This window comes from Neopsephotus bourkii, unplaced genomic scaffold (assembly GCF_033783945.1).
Source record: "Neopsephotus bourkii isolate Nb327-2 ecotype Australia unplaced genomic scaffold, CSIRO-AGI_Nbou_v1 NB_168, whole genome shotgun sequence".
Taxonomy (NCBI): Eukaryota; Metazoa; Chordata; class Aves; order Psittaciformes; family Psittacidae; genus Neopsephotus; species Neopsephotus bourkii.
Genome location: NW_026900684.1, coordinates 18063500 through 18085651, shown reverse-complemented (window position 1 = coordinate 18085651; position 22152 = coordinate 18063500). Strand labels below are relative to the sequence as shown.

Below are 22152 nucleotides of genomic sequence, written 5' to 3'. Positions count from 1 at the left end.
TGCACAGAAAACAAGTCATCCATCACGCTTACAACTTTCTCCTAAAACCATTACATGCACATTGGCTGCTCCATGACTCCAGTGTGAGCATGACCCTGTTCCCAGCTAGACACTGTTAGTCATACCCTTCCTTGATGTAAGTACATACTGCATTTCTAGTCATCCTGTACTCCTGCCTCCTTTACAGCTTGGTACAGCATCTGCAGTGCTCCTGGCATCTGCTAGTTCAAGAGAAAAATAGACTTGTTGAGCTAATCACCTCTCCTGCAGGATCTTCAGTTGCCTTATTTCACTGCTTTCATAAGTTTCCCTGATGTCTGTATATCCCAATACACCTACCTTAACAGTTTAGGGCTTTAAGGGAGTTTCCATATTTGTCTTGGGGGTTTTATGTCAATATAGAGGAGAAACAAGAGAACAGAACTTCATCTAACAAAATAATCCACAAACTGTGAAGAAAGCACATTTATTAGCAACCATTAATATTTATTTACTATGTCAACTATGATCCTCTTTTCTGAAAACTGAGATATTTAAAGATAAATGAGGTGTGGTGGGTTGACCCTGGCTGGACACCAGGTGTCCACCAAAGCTGCTCTATCATTCCCCCTCCTCAGTTGGACAGGGGAGAGAAAATATGACGACAGGCTCATGGTTTGAGATAAAGACAGGGAGAGATCATTCACCAATTACCATCATGGGCAAAACAGACTTGACTTGGGGCAAAAATCTGATTTATTACCAATCAAATCAGAGTTGGATAATGAGAAACAAAACCAAATCTTACAACATCTTCTCCCTGCCCCTCCCTTCTTCAGAGGCTTAATTTTAGTCTAGTTTTCGCTACTTCCTCCCCGCCAGCGATGCAGGGGGACAGGGAATGGAGGCTTGATCGGTTCATCACACATCATCTCTGAGCTCCTTCCTCCTCAGGGGAGGACTCCTCACACTCTCACCCTGTTCTAGCATGGGGTTCCTCCCTCCACAGCAACTTTTCACCCTTAAATGTGTTATCCCAGAGGCTCTACTACCATCGCCAATGGGCTTGGCCTTGGCCAGCAGTGCACCCATCTCGGAGCCACCGTCATTGGCTCCATTAGATTCAGGGGAAGCTTCAAGGAGCTTCTCACAGAAGCCACTCCTGTAGCTCCCTCACTACCAAAACCTCACCACACAAACCAAATACATGAGTTTTTTTGTTTTTTTTTTTTTTTAAAAAAAAAAGAGAAGGAAAAAAAAGAAGACAAAGATTAAAAATCATAGCTACTTCCTTAAACAGGCATTTCCTGTGACACATCACCTGTTTTAGGGCAGAACTCTCCCGGAATTGCAATGGAGCTGGTAAGCCACATAAGGACATACCCCAATATTAAGAGGAAAAAACCTATTGCTACAGAATTTAATGACAGCCCAACACCCACCTGTATCTTAAACTATCTAAAACACCATTAACAAAAATCGATCCCAAGTGTTTAATGGAATCAAACAAGGTTTATGCAAAGGATTTGGCTGTAGTAATTAATCTGTCCATATGAAGTAACTATTTTCACTTGTTAAAAAAACAAAAAACATAGCAAGCATATAGTTGCATGACAATGCGAAAGAGAAAGTAGTTACTGGTGAGATGGACAGAGTATCCCAGTATGTATGATCACAAGTTTCCCTAAATGCGACAAACATTACTGCTTCTCTAGATGACTAGGTTTCCACTACAGAACTTTGGGCATTCAAATAAATTAGTCAGATTAAATGTCTAGACATACGATATCCCATGTTCCCCAGAGAGAACTGTGATACATTCTGGAGGTGACATCTAGCATGTAACACTAAGTTTTTTATTATTTAGTAATCACTTACTGAATTCAGCACAAGCTGTGAGATTTATACTTCCTTGGAACCTTCCAAGACCCAAAATCCAAGTAATTCCACAGTGACCTTGACATAATAGAAAACAAGAATTCTATATACAAACATAAACCCCATCAAGACAGGTAGACATAGTTCACAGGATCACACACCTGCAAAGAGTAACCACAGAGAGTTTAAATGATTCTTCTTACCTGCTGCTGCTTCAGGACTGACACTATCATTAACTATGGAAGTTGGACTTAGGGGCAAAACATCATCATCAAAACTGATCAGATCTCCTTCCACATCTGGTTTATTTTGCAAAGCAGGTTCTGAGAAGTTGGCTGCAGATGACAGTTCCCCCAGAGACTTGAAACCTTTGTCTTGGGCAGATACGGAAGCCCGTGGGGGAGCAGCAATTGGCTTCAGTGAGGCCAAAGAAAGGGCAGGATTTTCTGCATAACATGACTTTTTAGGAACAAGAGGCCTTGGAGCAGGAACAGGATATTTCTTTTGTCCATCACTGTTCTCTGCAACTGATCCACTCCTTGCATCAAGAAAATCACTACTACTACTTTTAACGAGGCCAGGTTTTGGCTTCTTTGGCAGTTCAGGTTTGGCTACAACACTGCTTGCAACTACTTCAGGTTGAGGCTGCAGTTCCTTGGAAGGTGTTGATTTGCTTTCTGTCCATGCATCCCAGTCTCCTGAAATTCTGTTTACCCCTGGCTTTGGAGCGACTACTGGCTTCTTTGCAGTAACAGGTCTTGGGGCAAACAAACGAGGGGCGATTTCTGGCTTTTTTGTTAATCCTGAGGTATCATTAGTTCCTTGGGATTCAAAAACTTTGATCCTTGAAACAATGCTATTTTGGCTCTTTTCTGTACTCATGCTGTCCATTACCAAGTGATTGTCTAGTAAGTTATCATCTAAGACAGGTGACTGAATTGGAGGTTGCTGCCTTTTTGTGGTAGACTGGTTCACTTCCTCTCCATTGTCATTCTCACTTTCCGTATTTTTGACCAGAGGTCTGAGATTGCTTCTTGATCTTGGCTTTGGCACAGGACATATCACAGCACTGGGATTTTCTTGGCACCTCTGACCTTCAGAAATTTCAAAGACTATTAAGGGATTCTCATTTTCTGAAGGAGGCCTGTGCAGGAGAGATGCAGAAGGCCTAGGAGGCTTAAGAGGACTCTGCCCTGTTAACATAAAAGAAAAGATTTCAGTTATCTATTCCAGAACACTTTACTTACGTTATTGTCTGTCAGCCTTCAGGGTGGTAAACATGATCATTTTCATTCAGAACTTACTGCTGCTTGTGAAACTGCAGTTCACTTTTCTATAAAGATTGATGACAAAATAGGCAAACTCTAGGAAGAAGCTGGAGGTTGCTGCAATGCGTGGTACCTACATGTTGTGAGTTCAAAATTACTTGTTAGCTTGCAGCATGAGGGACATGCCAGCAAAACTAGACCAAAAAACAGTATAGTAGCTTCCTCAGCTTGGTTTGCAAGCTTTGCAGTCTGAATGTGTAACACTGCTGGTATTCTGATCGGACACCTGAGCTCCTCTGGCTGTAAAGCAATTGCCATTGTGGCTGAATCGAGCAAAACTTCCCAGATTTAATTACAGTCTCACCATGAATGCAGTGGTAGTTCTTCAGCAGAGAGGATTTTAACAGAAATTTAAAGCAGTAAGTCTTCACAGAAATTTAACTGCTATTCATAGTAAATGCTGCACAGACCAGTAATAAAGAACATCTTCAGGTGACAGTCATATTTTTATCAGTGAGAAATTCAAAACAGCCTCACCTGGATAGCCTGCAGATTCCCAGTGTGTAGGCACACTAGTTCTTACATTACTTCCTGGCAAATGGCTGATTAGTTCCTCTGGAAAGTCAGTTTGTGTTGCAGAAGTAGTGGTATGTCTAGGAGCAGCAGCATTATTGTTATTTGTTGTATTGACTTGCACTTGACTGATTTCTTTTATCACCTGCTCATATGATGGTGGAAGCTACAAAACAGAGATATTAATATTAATGTACATCCAGATGTGATCCTTTAAGAAACTGAACTAACATGCAGAGGAAAAGAACACTGTCATAGTTTTTTATGCAATGTGATGAAAATCCAAGCAAGTGAAACCACTGTTCTCTAACTTACTGTGCTTTTTACCTTTGTAAATCAAAGACGCCTCATGTAAGCTCACCTCAGCTGGAATATGCTCGTTTCTCCTCCACTGAGCATGAGATGAAGCAGAAGGGAATCCTAATCCCTGAGGAGTGACAGGGCTTGCACCTGGAAACCAGGAGGATGACCGGAGGGGTTCAGCAGCAACTATTGTAATTTCAGGACGCCTAGAAACGAAGGCAAAGGAGAATAATTACCTAAAACATTTTAAAACAGTTCTTTTAAGTATAATGGACCAAGGACTTCTCAGCATGAGAAATCAAAATAGCTTAGGTCTTTTTGATTTAACCAAAGATGTTTTTTCATGTTTTCAAAGTAATTTACCTGACCTTTCTAACAAGCACTTAGGCTTCCATTCAAAGCATCTAATTAAATGCCTAAGCCAAAAAGTAGGTTTATTGGCTTTGGTGAAATAATTTACATGCTTAAAGTACTTAAACACAAGTGTAACTCAATTAGATGGAAGAAGTCTTAGTCTTCATGGGATAATGAGAACTAATCATGTGTTTGCCCTTAGCCTGCTACAGCATGAAAGCAGTAGGATAGTTAAAGCTGCTTCTGGATAGCTACCTAAAAGCTTGTCTATTCTCAGACCTCTGGGGAAACCTCCCACTGTTGAGCAAGCCCCATAAGGCCTTTGGGACAGGACCTATTTGCTTAAAGCATCTAGTACAACAAGGACCTGTAGGTAGTACCCCTGTTTTATCACCATAACAACAGCTTATGCTGTTATCGCAGTCATGCAGCGATGGCCCACGTTCCCGGACCATGGCCACCAGAGCACCACTGTTCAATCTAGAGTCTCACACAAAATACACTTTGAGAAGTGAGTTTTGGGGGTAGATGAAGCATTTGCTACAGAAGTTCCTGTCTGCAGACAGAAAAAACCCCTGCAGAAGCACAACTTCTTGAACTATTGTAAAAAGACTTAAATTTAAGCTCTCTTTTGAGGGCTAGAGTTTCTTCACACCTGAAGTACTGAGAGACTCAGTTCACCAGCTATCCAGGTTGGTGACCTCCTTTCTCAATACCCTTTGAGAAACTGGAAGGAGGTCTGAAAGTGTGCTTATTTTCATTGTGAAGTGGTCCTGTAAATAGGTGTCAGGAAAGTAAAACGGTTCTGAAGAGGTTTGATGGTTGGTTGCATTCTTTTTTTGAGGACACATGCAAAAGTTGATGAGAAAACTCATCAAACTCTTAATGTACCCTGTGCTTAAGAATCACATTATTTTTATTTTATTCCAAGTTTAATTTAGTTTTAAACACACCAACGACAGAGAGAAAAAAAAACCCACCAAAAACTAAAGAATAGAGCCATAAGAAGTAATGCTGTGACATAATCTAACAGGTCTTACAGTAACAATAGTTGCAGTGTAAGTAACAGCATCATACCTTCTATCCCTCTGTTGTTCGCTATGGCTAGAGGTCCGAGAAGCTATTTAAATGAAACAGAAGTTTGGAAGAGGTTAAAATATACTGTCATAACAATAAGATGAAGATAATAGCAGAGCCCTTGCTAATCCACTATCAATGAAATGGAGAACACACAACAACTGATCAGAAATTCCAGATTTTAGGAGTGGCCATGTTTTGTTTGGTTTTTTTTTTTTTTTTTAATTATCTGTCATAAATATGAGAAGTTTTGAAAAGGTTTAGGGTGAAGTTTCATAACCATGTTTAAGTCACTTTATGTCCAAGTTGACACCTGTAGAGGTGATCTTATCCCCTTTCCTCTTCCTTGCCGTATGTTCTTGCATTCTGCATTGTGGTGACCTTAGGGCTGAAACTTCTTTTTCTTTAGTTACAACAGTCCATGAATAAAACAAACAAAAAAAAGTGTTAAACATGTCTGGCTTTGCTTTTGATGTCTGGTTTCCAAGATCTGTTCTTTAACCTGTTTTTAATGTCTCTTTTTGTTTGTTTTAGAGAAGGGAAAAGTACTAAGGCACAAAAACTATTTCACCTTTATGTAAAAAGAAAAAATTGAATGTTCTCAGCTACGAATTTCCTAAAGTTTTATCTCTTGTAGATTAAAAGTCAGCAACATTTCTTTTTCTTTTTTTTTTTCTAAACCATGTAATTTAAATTCCACAAACTAAGTGAATCCTGACCTCTTCATTTTTGTAGTTTTGTCATATTTCATTCAAATATTTTTTTCAATGGCCACATTATATTTTTATTTTGATTTCTTCAGAGAGAAAAGGAAATTACCCAAGAGACAAATTTTTGCATAGGAAGTGCAATTTAGGAAGTGGTAGAGTCTTGTTGTGCAAAAGCCGAAACTATGCTGTTCCTGTGCCATCGCAGAATCATTAGCTGAAATCAGCATAATATACTTGATTCAAGAGTCGCATAGTGTTGTATCAGACATACCTCTTCCACAGGGCATTTTTGATGTGCACTATTCATGAGTGCTAGAGGAAAAAAAGAAGGGGTTACAGATGAGGAAGAAGAGGTGAGGAGAACAAACCAAGGCCAGAAACCGTGATCAGATGGGTTAGTCATGCAAGTGCAGTGCACGTGCCAGTGTTGGAAGAGAACAACTCTAATGTCTATTCACAATATAGTGCCTTAAAAAAGCTAAAATAAAAGCAGAAATTAGTTCTAGTCTCATGCTGTTTTTAACAATGGCTGCTTAGAATTTTGCCTTACAATAAATTAACCATGAAGAATATAACCGAATATGGAAATGCCCACCATATGGCTCTACAAAGACCCATTCTAAGAATGAGGAGAGGGAAATCACATCCCTTTGAATGTTTTATTTAGTTTTAAAAAAATCATGGTTTATTTGGGTTTGTGCTTTTTCCCTTCCAAATATAATTGGTTGCCCTAAGGAGTTAAGACAGATGCAGAGAAGCTAGGATCCCATAATTTATACTCCTACGTATCAAAGAGGTATAGGCAGGCAGGTTGATCCCAATAAGAGGCACACCTTACAGTTTCAGATATGACTGCACATTCCTAAACCGGTTCTGTACAAACTGCCTAAAATATGTAAATGAAAATCCCCTACACAACACCTTAACTTTCTTCTTCAGAGATCTTAACACATCACTGATCAAATACAAACATTAAAGAAAACCAAAATCAACCAACCAAACACCAAACTGACTCAACCCAAGCTATTTCAATATTACTTTTGGAAAGAGGATGGAAGGAAGTTCATTTGGTAAATGTATTCAATACAGCTGCTTGGGGATTAGTTAAATTACAATGATAAGGCCATTAGAAATAAAAGCTAATTAATACAGATGGAAAACTGATTTGATAAACTGGACAATTTCTTTAATTCTTTTTTCATTTCCAGATAAATTCTGTATGCTGTTTTCTCCTACGAGAGTCTAAATGTACTTCTATTTACAAAAGTTATTAAAACAAATAAGAACAAACTAAAAAAGTCTGAAAGATCTTTCTCTGTCCTTATCATAGGCAGAAAAACTCCAGTGAGGCATCTATGTAATACACCAAACTCCATATTTCAAGCAAACAATTAAACTCACTTGAAAACAACTGATTTAAAATATTTATATATAAATAACTTTACTCGTAGATATAAATACATCTCTTCTAAAGGGCTAACATCCAACCCATCATAAATGTTTTCAGAATGTGCTCATTCTGTTATAAAAAAAACCCCAAAAAACAAACAACTAATCTCCCAGGCATTTATGGAATAAAGCTACTTCAATGTACATAAATATTTAATATAAACATTTATTTTTTTAAGGACCTTTACAAAGTGTTTTCCTCCTTCCATCAACTGCTCCCCTCTTTTGCTGTCATACTTTTTGCTACAACCACACTTTTAGAACATTTTGTTTTGGAAGCTCTTAAATCCACAGTAGGAGCAGAGGGGAAAGCTACTTCATCTTCTGCTCTCATGCATTCATGTGGAGTTCCAACAAATGCTATTGAAAAGAAAATATAAACTTTCTAAAAAATGCTTGCCCCCAGACTTGCACAGCTTTTATTCCTTTACCATTTCAAAGAAATGAATTTAAATTAAAAAGTGTATGAGAGAAGACATGAATTCTTAAAACACAGCACACACCTGATTTAAAAACAAAAGAAAAAACCTGCAGCCATTTTTCTGCCCCTGTGGTCTTTTGATCCTGTGTGTTCTGCCTTCCCTTTGTGGATTGCCTTGAAGAAGTTTGCTATTAATTTTCCCCTCAGAATTCAAATTATGCCAACTTTAAGATTTCTAAAACCTTTCTTCCACCAGGGGAGTCAATGGAAATGTATTCCAGTGCTGGTTTACATACTGACGACTGTTGTTACCTCCTCAACTTCCACACTAATAAGTGCTCAGGGTGAGGACAGCTGACATTTGCAGAAGCATACGCTTAGTGGTATTTAAGTAAAAGGTAAGCAAAACAGCTAAAGAATGGGTGGGAGAAAAAAAATGCAGTGCATAAAATCAACACTATTTCATCTTACAACTTTATCTCAGGGGAAAGGAAAAAAATTATCAAATCAACTTACTCATAACACTATCTCCATTAGCATAAATGAGGCATCTAAATGTGTTTAACCTAGTATAGTGGAATTTAAGCAAGTAAAGGACAATGGTATTACTGTATATAGAGAATAAATGAGTGACTTATAGATTAATTTTTTTCACATATTTCTTACATGCACTATTTAATGGGCTTTATCCAATTATTTCTGAATGTGCAGTGGTAAAGGGTACTCAGTTTGTGCTGTATACTTACGCTTCAAATGTTTTTCCTCCACTGCTTCTTCTATGGATTCTACTTTTCAAGTGCACTTAATATGTCATTTGTATTTGAAACACATACAGATTATGGTGCAGGGGGCATTTTAAGCTATGAGATCAAGATGCCTGTATAAGTACAACCACCATTATACCACAAACCCATGAATTATGATGCTACAGACAAACAGGTGACAACAGAAGTCTGACATGCACTTCTGGATCTTTGGAAGAGAACAGGGCAAGAATTTACACTCATTCAGGCAAGCTTTTAAGGCAATATAGAAGCAACTATAAAGTTCATTCAGGGATCTGTTCAGAGATCCCACCCTGCTGTTAGCACTGAGCGCTTCTACAATGCAGACACTGAATAACAGTATTCATATGTTTCCATTAGGAAATCTGTATGAAATACTGAATGATTTTTTCATTACAAAGTGTTTTAAAAGCAAGTTTCATTTTGTATTCAAGATTGGAACCACAGCCTCAAACAGATCAAGCCCTGTGGGAAATCAAGCTCCACATTTTTATGATTATTTTTATTTATTGTCCCTTCCAGCAGGGGTGAATAAACACAATTCTGCCAATTAACTATTTCACTTAATTCATGGTGACTATTATTAATAGTTTTAAAAGTAATTATATTATTTTCAGCAACAAGAATGTGTGCTAATATTTAAAACCACAGCTTCTTTCAATGCTTTTCTAACACCGGGCTAGATATTTCAACCACCAATTCTATTAAATACATAGACTATTAGACTGAGAAGTTATTCTTCTCACCATACAGTTGCCGATGAAAAAGGTTATTCATTATACTACCTCAAGGAGAGCCTCAAAAGTGATCAAATGCTTCCTACAACGTAATACAGCAGAAGAGCTGACAGAATCATTGTTTTCAAGAGGCTTGCAGACTTTGCAATACAAAAGATGTTACATAGCTGTGGAGGCCCTTCTTCAGGGAACACTAAACAGATCAGGTAATTCTCAAGCCAAAACCAGAAAAAGTATGATTTCACCTAAGATATGATTTGACTATTTCTATAGAAGCAGAGGTTCAAACTCATTGGAAATTATTTCTAGAGTTGGAGCTTTTCTCCTGAACTACTTCTTGGCACAAGGGGGAGGTCTTGCTCTTTTTCTTCTATTTCTGTTTCCAGACACCTCAGGGAAACATTAGGTTGCCTGACATTAGAGCTGGGCTGATTTAATGCTTGAATGTAGCTAAAAGAGATGGCGATGCTCAATTCCCTTTCCAAACATGGACTTTTGTCCCCTCTTGAACTAACAGTAGCACTCCTATGACCCCACTGTGAGTTCAGAGTGTTAAATTAAAAAAAAAACCCAGCACTTTCTGTACAGTTTTTGTCCTTTTTATTTCCCTGAACCTGCTCACCTTGGGCTCAGATCACTAGCAGCACAGGGGAAGGGATATGACATGCCCAGCAGCAGTCTCTGTTTCCTGCCTCTGTTTCCCATCTCCAGTTCTTCTTTGCACAACTTAAGTGAGGGAACTGATCAAAAATATCCTAGGAGGGTGACAGGGATTCCCCTTCCCACCCCCAGTGAGGTCAAATACCCTTTTCACAGCTGACTGAACTGCTGAGCATCACAGAGGCAGGCAATGACTGTAGTTTCACTCAAATTTGACAATAATGATTTATGAAGGCACTTCACTCCTTCCTACACCTCTCCTTGGGCTGTATGTTCCTGCCTCTGCACCATTCCCAGAATTATGCCAGCACAAATGTTTGTGCAGATGGGGAGCGAATGAGGTCATGGAAATGATCTGGTTGGGAAAAAGCAGGAGCCAAAAGAATCTAGGAAGCCCCCAAGCAAAACAGAATAAAAATGAAAAACAAACAAAACCCACAGCCAAAAATGGCTGCAATACTGCCAAATGGGAAACCACAATTTCAGAGTGCATACAAGCTGTTACACATCCTTCATTCAGCCACATATTTGCTTAGGACAGAGTGAGAATGGAACAAGCTTGAAGGTTCCTTCAGCATTTTAGGGCTTCAGACTTGCTTCTGTGGTCCTGTTCCTTAACACTATCTTATTCTGGAAGAGCAGAGAAGTGAGCGAAAACATTGTTCCCCTTTGACTCACTACTGCAGCTCTTGGCTTGCCTCTATTTACTTTCCTTGGCACTCCCGTGCACGTTGCTACACTGGTGTCAATGGAAATACTTTCACTGACTTCAGTGGCAGCTGGATTTAGTGGTGTGTCCTGGCCTAAAACCACTATAAAAAATCCAGAGTAATTTATGAAAAGTTGAGATTAAAAAATTATTTACAAGCACACTTCATGTTCACATGCTTGCTTTCTCCAAGCAACAGGGCTCACTTTTCTGAATTCTGAGCTGTCAAACAACTGAAACAAAATGGTATTGCCTTCCTATCTAGAATTGTAGTCAGAGACTAAACATTCTTCCTTTTTGGACGCAAGGCAGGGAGAGACTTCTTGACACAAAGTCATCTAAAGCATGGTGAACTGGTTGGAAAGCTGAAACCTGGCACACACCTATCATGTTTACTGAAAATCACAGATCAACAGCCCACGTAAACTGCGAGTAAGAAATTAAAATAGATTTGTAACTCTGTTAGGGGAAATACACTATTTCCAGAGGATACCACACTTTTTCCAGATTAATGACAAGGGGAGGTAGCTATTATTCAGGGTCCATTTTTAATTTAGGTTCATCCACAGGTACAGTTACTGGGATACAAAGAACTGTGATTCCACATGCAATGCATTGGTATGTGCATGGGAATTTTTTCCTATCTTATAATCTGAATAATTCACATGGTACTTGTATTTCATCATAGTCGTTTGCATATTAATATTATTAAGTAGAATGTTATAGGAGCCAGGGCTTCTTGACAAGATTTTTTTTTTTTAATTTATTTTGCCTTAAAATGAAGTATCACTTGCAACTATGTGTTCAAACACAGAGGTATCAATTGCATAATGATCTTTCAGAAGGTTTCCCAGTTAGATGAGATACTGGGGCTTAGGTACTCTGAATCAGTTTCTCACTGCACCACAAAAGGCCCTCTGTGGTCTGGTGCTCACTGTTTTCCGGTTTCCTATCTATGGCAGCAACTGTAAAGATAAAATGCTGCATTTTAACTACAGCATCATGTAGACTTGCTTTGAATAAAGCTTTCATGATCCCCTTTGACTACTTCCAACCTAACCCATACTAATGAGCCCCTGACTAATAGGTCCAGGAGAAACAAGTCAATAGTACATCCACTTATTTGCTTTTTCCTATAGCAGAATCCTGAGGGTTGTTCCATTAATTGGAAATTGAAATCATCTATAGAAAGGAAATAAAAATGAAAAGAAGATGAGAGAAATAGCATAAAAGACTTCAGAAGATTAAGTTAATGAAAATATCTGCCTAGAAATATCACAAGCAGAGGAAGGGAAAGAGGAGTTAAACGATGAAGTCAGGGAAGAAGAGTTTGGACTTTCATTCAAGAATTATAAACAATTTTTTATTTTCCAACAAGAGCACAATGCATGAATCTAATCCTGTCCCCAGTTGCTGTGGATTTCTGCTAAAATAGAACAATCTTCTGTTTTGTAGAGTAAACTAAAAATTGGGCATGTGTAATCTGAGTTCTTCAGAGATGGATCACATCTGTGCACAAATACACTAGTGATAAATAAGAACATATTAGTAACTGGCAAGAAGGAACAGCTCATCAGCAAAACAGAAAGATGGTCTAATGTGAAGCAGAAGAGTAAGGAAGAAATTACAACCCCCAAAAGCCTGCTAGCTACTTTGTTTTCTCATACAAAGTTAACCAGTTACTAAAAACAAAGATGTAGCAATCTTACAATACTACAGTTCTAAAAAAAAAATAAATAGGAAAAGTAGACTTACATCTCTTGATCGCTGCTCTTATGGATGACAAGGGTCCTTGGCTTAATGAACAACAACAAAAAAATACGACATGGTTAATATCTCAAAGAGAAAACAAGTAAGCAACATGCAGAAATTCCCCATCTATTGTAAAGCGTTTGCCAAATGCATTTTCCCCTAGGTTGTTATCTAACAGAAACTTGCCCCAAACTCCTACAGTATGCAACTATACCTAACCTGTTCTAATGAAAAGCAGGTTACAGCTTAGCTGCAAGACTCTGCAAAGAGAGAAAGCCAATTACTAAACCCATTTTTAAATCTCAGCTCTGTGCTGAAGTTCACATTCTGTCTCATCTGTCAGAAAAGCCTGGAGAAGAGCCCATGAGGCTGTGCATACTCTCAGATTATAAGCATTTAATGACTTAACATTCTTGTAAATAAATAAACCTTACACAGATGAGTAAAAGCCTACAACTCCTTTGCTAAATATTTCTAAGAATTACTTAACAACTTATCTCCCCTTTCAGTTGAGATCGCATTTTTTAGGAATAAGTTGGTGGGTGGGGTTAGACAGGAGGACAACATGACCAAAAGCTGTTGATACACAAGAGCTGAAAAATGTTTCCTTTTGCCAACTCATCTGTTTTGCTGGTAAGACTAAGGTTTCCAACGCCTCTCTTCTGAATGCCTTCTTTAACAGATACAGCAGTCCTTACTAATTTCATATGGTAAAAATCAAAACTAAGTTGGAGTTACCATTTTCAGGCACTGTGGCTAGCTTGAAGAACATGGAATTAATAACCTGCCTCCTACAGAGGAGATTAAAAAAGAAGCCAACACACAAGTACTTCAGAAAAGGACTTTTTTGCTGTTTTTTCTTTAAAACACAACGTATAAAGAACACTTGTGGATGAGAAGCCTCTGAAAGTGCTGAATAGTCTTTAAAAGCTGAAAATAAACAGACTATATCTGATTCAAATTAATACATTCTCTTAATTACAACAGAAAGGTAATCAAATCTTTTCTGGAAACCTTCAACAGTGGTGTAACAGCAGGAATGTTAGTACAGGGAGGGCATTAGCATTTTAACATTGCTTTCACTCTGCCTACAGCAGGCATGCTGCACACCAATTCTGTCAGGGCTCAGTTCAGCTCCACATGCACTTCCCACTGCAACTGCTGATGGCTGCAACTACCCCAGTGGGAAGAAGAATAGAGGTATTTGAGGAGAGAAGAAAGAGACTATCAAAAAGGACATGGATGAAAAATGTCCTCCCTCTACAATCATTCTGAAAGCTAATTAAGACTAGAAATGAATGTTGCTCTGACTGAACTGTTTTATGAAATAGTTTGGCTAGTCTAGGATAAACAATGCCTATTTGTCTGGTTTCAGAAAGAGTTCAAATGTGGCTTGGCCCCTATCCACACAGCTAGCAAAGCTGCACCAGGAAACATTTCTATCAGTCGTATTTCACTGTGCTTTCTCAGCAGAAAAGGATTCTAATTTTCCCTCAAAGTGTCCCATCATACTACAGCCTTATCTTTAAGAAACACTTTTAGTTTTAAGTTCCTCTCAGATGTACCCCAGGTTCCTTTTATAATTCATTGCAACTCAAGTCTCTTTCTTCTGTATATTCATTTTTGAAGCTTTATTCTTCTGCTTTTATTGCTATAAATCACTTTATCACTTATTAGATAGGAAGGAGACTGAAGTCTGGTAACGTGGATCTGAAATCTTTTGGAGTGGCAAAAAACTTTCTGTACTCAAAATTAAAGATTTACTGAAGTTTTATAGCAGGAAATTAGGAAATCCGTAAAGAATGCATGTTCAAGTATTAGTAAGAACCCAAAGGAACAAGTTATTTCTTCTGCTGGCAAGAGTGCTTTGACCCATTGCAATCTGCCTTAGAATCTGATGAGCACCTTCAGATATGAGCCACTATTTTTTGCTAGAAACCATAGGTATCATCAGTCAAAAGTTCCAAGTTGTCCACACAACGCAAGGACCAAAAGGGTATAGAAAACTATTTTAAAACAAAAAATGCAAAGCAGCAGCAAAATCCTTTACAAAACCATCCTAGCGAAACTGTAGTATGGATATATCAAGAGCAAGGCAGTTCAAGTATGCAACTATCCGTGTAATTTAGAACCCAGGATAACATGGTTCCATTAGAAAACTCACGAGCTCACAGGCAAAACAAGATGCTAGGAGATATGTTTTCTTGGTTCACATTTAACTTACAAATATTTAAGTCGTTTAAAAACACGAAAATGGGAACAGATTCCCCCCCCCCAAAAAAAAAAAAAATTATAAAAAAAACTCCTGTAAAGGAACTGCAAATTCCATACACTAAACCCCACTAATTTAAGTAAGATGCTGGTCTGGGGGCACGTAGTTATTTTGCCAACACCTTATGCTGAGCTAACCCCTCCCTGTTCCACAGGCAACAATTTCTCGCCTCTTGTTCCGTCTTGCAAAGAGAGAAATTAGAAGGTTAGCAGTATCCTCCTCTGTTCCACAGTTAATGACACATTTTTTCTCAAACCATCCAAATAATTAACCAAATCAAATTTAATTCCCTGTTTGATGAAGTAGGAGCTGCAACAATTACTCCACTATATGGAGTCCCTGCCTCTTTCCCACCTCCTCCTCCTGTCCATAAGGCACAGCAATGAACCGGGGCACACATAAAATCCCCACAAACACACATGTTACGGAAAAACAAAGAGGAAAGAAGTTTAATTCATGTGAGACCTCTGATCCTGGTCCCAATGCAAATCCCAGGCAGTTATATCAGAACACCTGAGGTGACAGTGTGACAACAGTCCCTGGCGGGATGGGGGGGACGACACAATAGCTCCTATGCCTCCCTCCAATATACATAAGCAAAGTCCAAACTCATACTGCTGGAAGAAAACAGTAGAGAGAACAAGAAGTTTCAGAGCATTAAAGGCTCTGATAAACATTAGCTTCAACACCACCTCAGCCATATTGAATATGGAATAAGATGCAAACTACTCATCCATCGCCACAAAGGATTTAGCATGCGGGAGTGGACAACCAGAGCAATTCCGTGGACATCTGCACATTTATCCTAGACCTCGCTCACTTTTAATTTAAAGCACAAACTTGGTTTCATTTCCCACTAAGGCAGCAGCTTGTTGAGCTTCACTTGCCAGCCCCTCAAAAAGGGGGTACTAACCCACCTCTGTTGTGCCCTCTGTGCACCCAAGCAAGCCCACTCAACAGGTTCAGAGGAGATCTGTAAGCTGCTGTACCTATTAAGCTGAAAGCAGCTAGGTACTTTGAGTCTGCAGTAATATGAAAAAGGTCCCATGGGTCACCATTTCTGAAAGATAAAGAACCTGGAGTGGTTTGTTTGAAGTTGTTAGACACCTGCTCACTCTTCCTGGCAGGCTTTACTCTGGGTTTCAAGGACAGATTTTCTAAATATAAACACTTGAGGAGAACACTTCAAAAACATCTTTCAGGTCTGTATACTGGGGAAATAAATTTGCCACCAAATAGACTGGGTAAAGAGCTGTAAACTATTTAGTCGAGTAAGTGCACTTAATTGTGTATAAACCATGGTCTCTTCCTCATTAGGGGCTCTGCTCTGACACTTTACTTGCACTGAGCAGTGTCTCTCATCAAACACAACTCCAGTGTAGCTACAGTATTTCTCAAAGGCCTGTTCCTGCAGGATGACTCCTGACCTAACACAGCAGTGTGTGAGTATCACTCTCCTGAACAGTCCCCACACAGCAGAGGAAGGGAGGCACTGTTTGAGTGGAATAAAGCTCAAATCCCACAGGCATCTCCCTGTGAGCAGGCAGGGATTTGTGTGTGCCTGGAGCAAGGCAGCATTCAACCAAGGAAAGAGGTCAGGAGGTTCTGGGTTACCTCTTCACTCACAGGTCTTCTAGCTGTTTCAGGAGCAGTAGTGGCTCCAGCCCAGCCGAGGGCATCTCATGGACCAGTCAGCTCTGCTGCAGAGTGCAAACAGGCAGAGGAGGCCTCGGCTTTACCTGCCTCTAGAGAGCACAGGCAGTACTGCCTTCTGATTGCTCCCTCCAGCCCCTGAGCATAGCCATATAAAAGGTGGGGTGTCTCCCTAGGTCATCTACAGCCTTCTACCCCCTAGGTTGTGGTACTGCCTGGGATACAAGACACCCCAAGCTACAATCCTGTCTCAGCATCTCTCCTTCATCCACTTTCACTAGTCTCCTATTGGCTTGCATGTGATTCTCAGCAGGAATTGAGCAATCCTCCAGAATGCCTGCTCCTTTTATCAGAACCAGGACCTTTGGTTTCTTTATCATTGACATAACAACGAGTTCTACAGGAAAACTGATTTTATATATCACTCTAGTCATACACAAAAGCCTAGTGGGGAAAAAAGAGAGTGAAAAATAAGGAACAGTTGTTCTAAAAATGAATGCACTGAACTATCTGCTGCCAAATCTCAAAATTTATCTTTCATGTCATGTTATACAAAGCTTTTCTAAAGTATTGTTCCTTAAGTTCACATACCTGTGTAAAAGCTTTTAAACATAATTTTAATTGTCATGGATATAGATCTTGTCTTATACACAGCACACAGGGTAAAGAAAGTTCAAATGTTTCTATTCTTACTGTCTTGTGACTTCTTGGAATGTGAGCCAGGGATTTTTAAATTGCTGATGTTGAAATGACTGTGAGGCAAAACACTAGTTTAAGAAAAGGCATCAAATATTCCCCTCAGTTGCTTTAGAAATCGTGCCATCTTTGTAACAGGCAGTGTACTACAGTGTAACACTTAAAAACCTTATTAGAAGACATTATTCCAAACACAAAATATTTAAAATGTCACCTAAATGATGATTTCACTGCAAGCTGAGTCACAGAAAAATATTAGTAACCTTATAGTTACATTAAGGGTGGTGCAGAAGATCAGATTTATCACCGCCCTGACAGTGGGCCGAAAACAGACGTATTAGTTCAACTAAAAAGCTCACAAAGTTAGGACAGAAGAGTCACAGCTATCTCATGTTCATGATGTGGATACAGTAGACAGAATTGTAGTAATCCTATGGATTAAGTAAATGTGCACTGAAAATGTATTCACAGTGATCAAACTCTTCAATGCCTCCACTGCAGAGGACTCCTAGTCCTTCAACAGATACGTGTAAATTAGGTGACACAACACACAGACCCTAGGTGCAGTTTGCCCAGTAGTGAAGGAAAGCACAGACTGCACAGCCATCCCCACACTCACCACTTCCACGAGCTCTCTCGTGTTAGCGCTGACATGGTCACAAGCCTGCGGGATCAGCCATGTGATTTTGCTAACAACAAACAATCCCGGCCCAAGCATCACAATTAGTGTTCAGCCAGAGAGGCCGACTGCTCCAGCTGGCTGCAGGGCCACAGGAGCACCAGGGTTACACTGGAGAAGTGGTGGGAGCAAACAGGGAGGCTGGGCAGTCCTGGGGTAAGCAGCTTGGCCTCTACTCACAAAAACAAACCTTAAGTCCATGACGCAGCAGCTAACCTGACAGCAAATTACCAAATACTGACTATGCCTCTGGTCAGCTGTTCTTCTCACTCTTTACTATCAGCTAATGACTCTTTTTTTTTCCCTGTTGGTCAGGGTCATAAAGATTGGCTCTCTGGGAGATCAGACAAGCACCAGAAAAAAGCAGCTGGCAGTAGCCTGGAACCACAGTGGCTTCTCTGTAAAATGAAGACATTCTCTGCTAAAGCATGAGTATTGTCATGGCCCTGTATGCACAGGAGGCTAGCAGAGATACAGTCACATAAGAAATCTCATGCTCGGTACTACAGATCTGGTCCACCAGAAAACCAGGCTCACCTGGTACAACTTTACTTCTCTCTTGCGTCTAGCCCCAAAATGAAGTAATCCTGAACCAGTAATTAAGTCCAGTGACAATTCAATCCTCATCACTATGCTGAGGATGTCTGCTTCTGCATCACATAATGAATGCTGCAACTGCGACTTCCCGCTGTCTGGACAAGAGAGGATGTAGTTAAGAAGCAGCAAAAATCCAGCTGCTCAGCTAATTAAAACAGCTCACGTTAACCAGCAAAGGGAAATCCTTTCAGGAATTGCTCTCTAGCTGTTTCTTCAACCATTTATTACATATTCATGTGCTTGTCACTGTCATACTTGGAAATCATATTTTAGCAACTGAACCTTCAATTTCAAGGCAGAACACAGGCAGGAAGTCAAAGCAGATCATTGCAGCAGATGGTAACATTTCACACTCCGATTCTCACAGCAAACTAGAAGTCATGAGGCTGCAGCAGCTTCCACACTTAATAATGTCCAGCTTAGATATTAAAGCTGGAACACATCTCAAGTTTTTTGTGAATCTGAGTCACCCTGAATTAACTTCTTCCTGATCCAGGGCTACAGGCACGCCAGCTAGACTTCCCCTAGTATTTTCTTACAGACAACAACCTGAGCAGAACTGCACCTTGCCCCTGAAGATAACTGTATGCACACGTCCATTCCAGAAAGGCAAATCCTTAGAGCATGATTCAAGGTATTCTCAGTCTTCATTGTATATTGACTGACTTCAGCTCCCAATAAGGGCTCTGCTTATTGAAGACTTTGGCATTCCCGTAACAGCTAAGAAGGTTCATCTGTTGTGATAACCCTGCTAGTATGTTTTGATTAAAATCAGTAACTAGTATTTATGCTTTAATGACAATTTAACCTTGGTAGTAAATATTTCTATCAGTAGAAAGCATCTATAATTTTAATAACAATAGCAATGTAGTACTGTAAATGTAAATGCATGTATCACTAAATTGTCATAGTGATAGTGACAGGATATTTGGCCCCAGACAGCAACATACTCAAGCTCAAAAGTAAGTGTTAAAAAAGTGAAGGGAACAAACAGCTCTTTCAGATGAAACAAAGGTAAACGGCATATTCTTCTGATAGAAATTCCTTACCATTAAAGTCTATGTAGTTTCTTTCATTTGCGAATGGGGAAAGATGACAGTGTCCTACTTTTACAGTTAAAGAATGGCTCTTTGGATCAAATATTTGCAGTTGCATTTCAGCCAGTAAATCAAAGACCTCTCTAGCCACTGACAGGACATTCTGCTTGCTTCATACATCCCTATACATCAAATACAATCTGGTGGCTGAATGAGCTCCAGCACCTTTGTAATTGACATCACAGATTAATAAAACCTGGTTTAATCACGAGGGATGAACAGGACAAAGGCATAGAGAAAATCTGTAGATCTGGATACACAGGATTCAATATACTTTTACAGGGCTTTAACTATTATTAAGTATGGATATTAGATTTTCTTCAAATCAGTTATGTACTTCACAGAACAGATACGTATAGTGTTAGGTTTTGTAAAGGGGAAAAGCGGCATGTGAATGTACTCATATGAATAAAAGCATTAATAGTGATTACTAACAAAACAGGTAACACTCACTTTACAACAGTATTTAAACCCCCTACAAAATCTGTTACCTACAGGTCAGCAGAGAAAAGAACAGGGAAGGGACAGGGGTGTTAAATCACCCAAAGTAATGAAATGTATTTTGGCTGGCCTTTTGAAAAGAGGCTGAGAAGCTTAGGTATAGAAACACAACAGAACGTGGCTCCAGAGAGCAACAAATGAATTAAAGGGCGCTGACCACAAGGGTAAGAACTCAGCATGACCCACAGGATGCATGAGCTGGAGGTGAGGAATCCAGAGGGGAAGGCTGAAGTGCTTGCAAGCATACAGACTTCAAAGACTTCAGATCAGCAATCAAATCACGGGAACAAGGTATAGGTATTTCTTATTTTCTCTAGATCTGTTTGTTTCCTGTGTAAAAATAATCTGTAAAATAGACACCCATTTGCTTCAACTATTGTGCATCCTTTGAGAAGAAAACTAGTGCATGTATAAGAAAGGAGTTCCTGGGGAATCTTGAGGCATCTTAAGACCTCTGGCAGATGGATAATTGAGTCTCACTTCCAAAGGACAGTACCAAATAGCTTCTACACTCAGCAGTGTCTGGATCCTGCCTAGTCAGCTCTGGAATACAAAAGAGAGTCATTTGAGAACCATCCAAAATGTAAAGTTCAACTGAAGCCACAGAATGGGATTACCAGAAGTGTTGGATACTAGTATGACCTCAGTGCCAAAAAAATCAGCTGAGCACCTTTGAGAATTTCGAAGTATAACAATGGCCAATGCTGAACTATTTGACAAGTCCCATCTCGTAAGATTTCCATGTTCCTTTAGCCTAATTCAACTTCTTTGTGGGCCATCAGAATTTGAAATGTGCTGGAGTTCAAGCTTTATCCGAGTGAGAAAACAAAAGGAATTTCCTCATTGTTTTAACTGTAGATTAAAACAATATAGATATGTTGAGAGCAAAGACATTTGTTGTGAAGATATAGTTTATAAGACAGATGTATTGATACATATGCATAAAATACAGTGAAGTCTTAGCACTTAAAAACAAGAAACAGGAAACAAAAACCTACACTGTAAATGTGAACCAACAATAAAAAACTGCATGCAAGAATATTACAAGGTCATCATAAAAAGGTTTACTGGCTTCAAACTAGCCATTTATATTAAAATAATTAAAGAAGAGGCAGAAACACCCATTTTCAGCCCTCACATATTAAAGCTTCACAAAAGTAAAACTATCTTCATGTGTGATCACATCTTGTTCCAATGGACTGCTGACTCACCCAGTTACACCCTACAGTACATGAGGTCCATGAACATGTAAGAGCAGCCCTTACAGAATGCACAGTGCACAGACATTGTAAAATAAAACCTTATAACCACACCCTTCACTAGACCTGTCTTGCCAGCAAGTGCCCTGCATGCAGACCAGTCAGAGAAATGGCATGTTTGCCTTACACACTCTTCCCTTGCTGTTTCTCCAAAAAACACTGAAATGCTTCCTTTTCTTCTATACCACAGATACTGACGAGCTTTTGGTTACAAAATACAGAAAACCATTTGTCAGAAACTGTCATTAAGTAACAACAAACCATACATCTGTAGGTCTACAGTGTTTAAACATGACCTTACACTGCACTCCTATTTTATTCATTCACAAAGATCCAGCAACTCTGAGATTAAGGTCAACCAAAGATAAGTATCAAAGTTTACTTTTCAAGTCTTGCAATCCTGACTCTACAAGGATGTATGCAAGGTACAGTGTATAGAGGGAAAGGTAAAATCTTTGTTAGCCCAAGGCGGGCAAAACCAGCCAAGTTTTTACATACTCGAATCTTTTCCAGGTGTGAAATAGAAGCATCAACCATCAAAGTGAAACAGATATTTAAACCTGTATCTACAAAACCTGCACCTATTTCAAACACACTGCAAAACCCTGATAGGCAGGCACAGCACTGAATTTCCCGTAAAAGCACTCAAAATACCTACCTTAAAAACTGAGAGAAGGCCTTTAACTTCTGGGGGCATTTTTCCAATGAAACAGATCTCATCTTTGAGTAAGTCACTACGCAAA

General features: G+C 39.3%; 1 protein-coding gene across 5 annotated transcripts in view; it reads right to left on the bottom strand.

Annotated features, from left to right (window-relative positions):
• SH3D19 (SH3 domain containing 19) overlaps positions 1-22152 on the bottom strand; it is an 82679-nt gene that overhangs the window by 30655 nt on the left and 29872 nt on the right. For 3 of the 5 annotated variants that reach the window (XM_061374047.1, XM_061374040.1, XM_061374030.1), the window contains 6 exons: positions 12659-12699; positions 6414-6454; positions 5433-5475; positions 4060-4207; positions 3663-3864; positions 2061-3050 (listed from right to left, as the gene is read on the bottom strand). In XM_061374047.1, coding sequence (XP_061230031.1) covers positions 2061-3050; positions 3663-3864; positions 4060-4207; positions 5433-5475; positions 6414-6429 — 1399 coding nt within the window. In that variant the 5' untranslated portion in view covers positions 6430-6454; positions 12659-12699. The remainder of the gene's footprint in view (positions 1-2060; positions 3051-3662; positions 3865-4059; positions 4208-5432; positions 5476-6413; positions 6455-12658; positions 12700-22152) is intronic. The other 2 variants (XR_009728554.1, XM_061374023.1) reach the window with 1 other exon arrangement.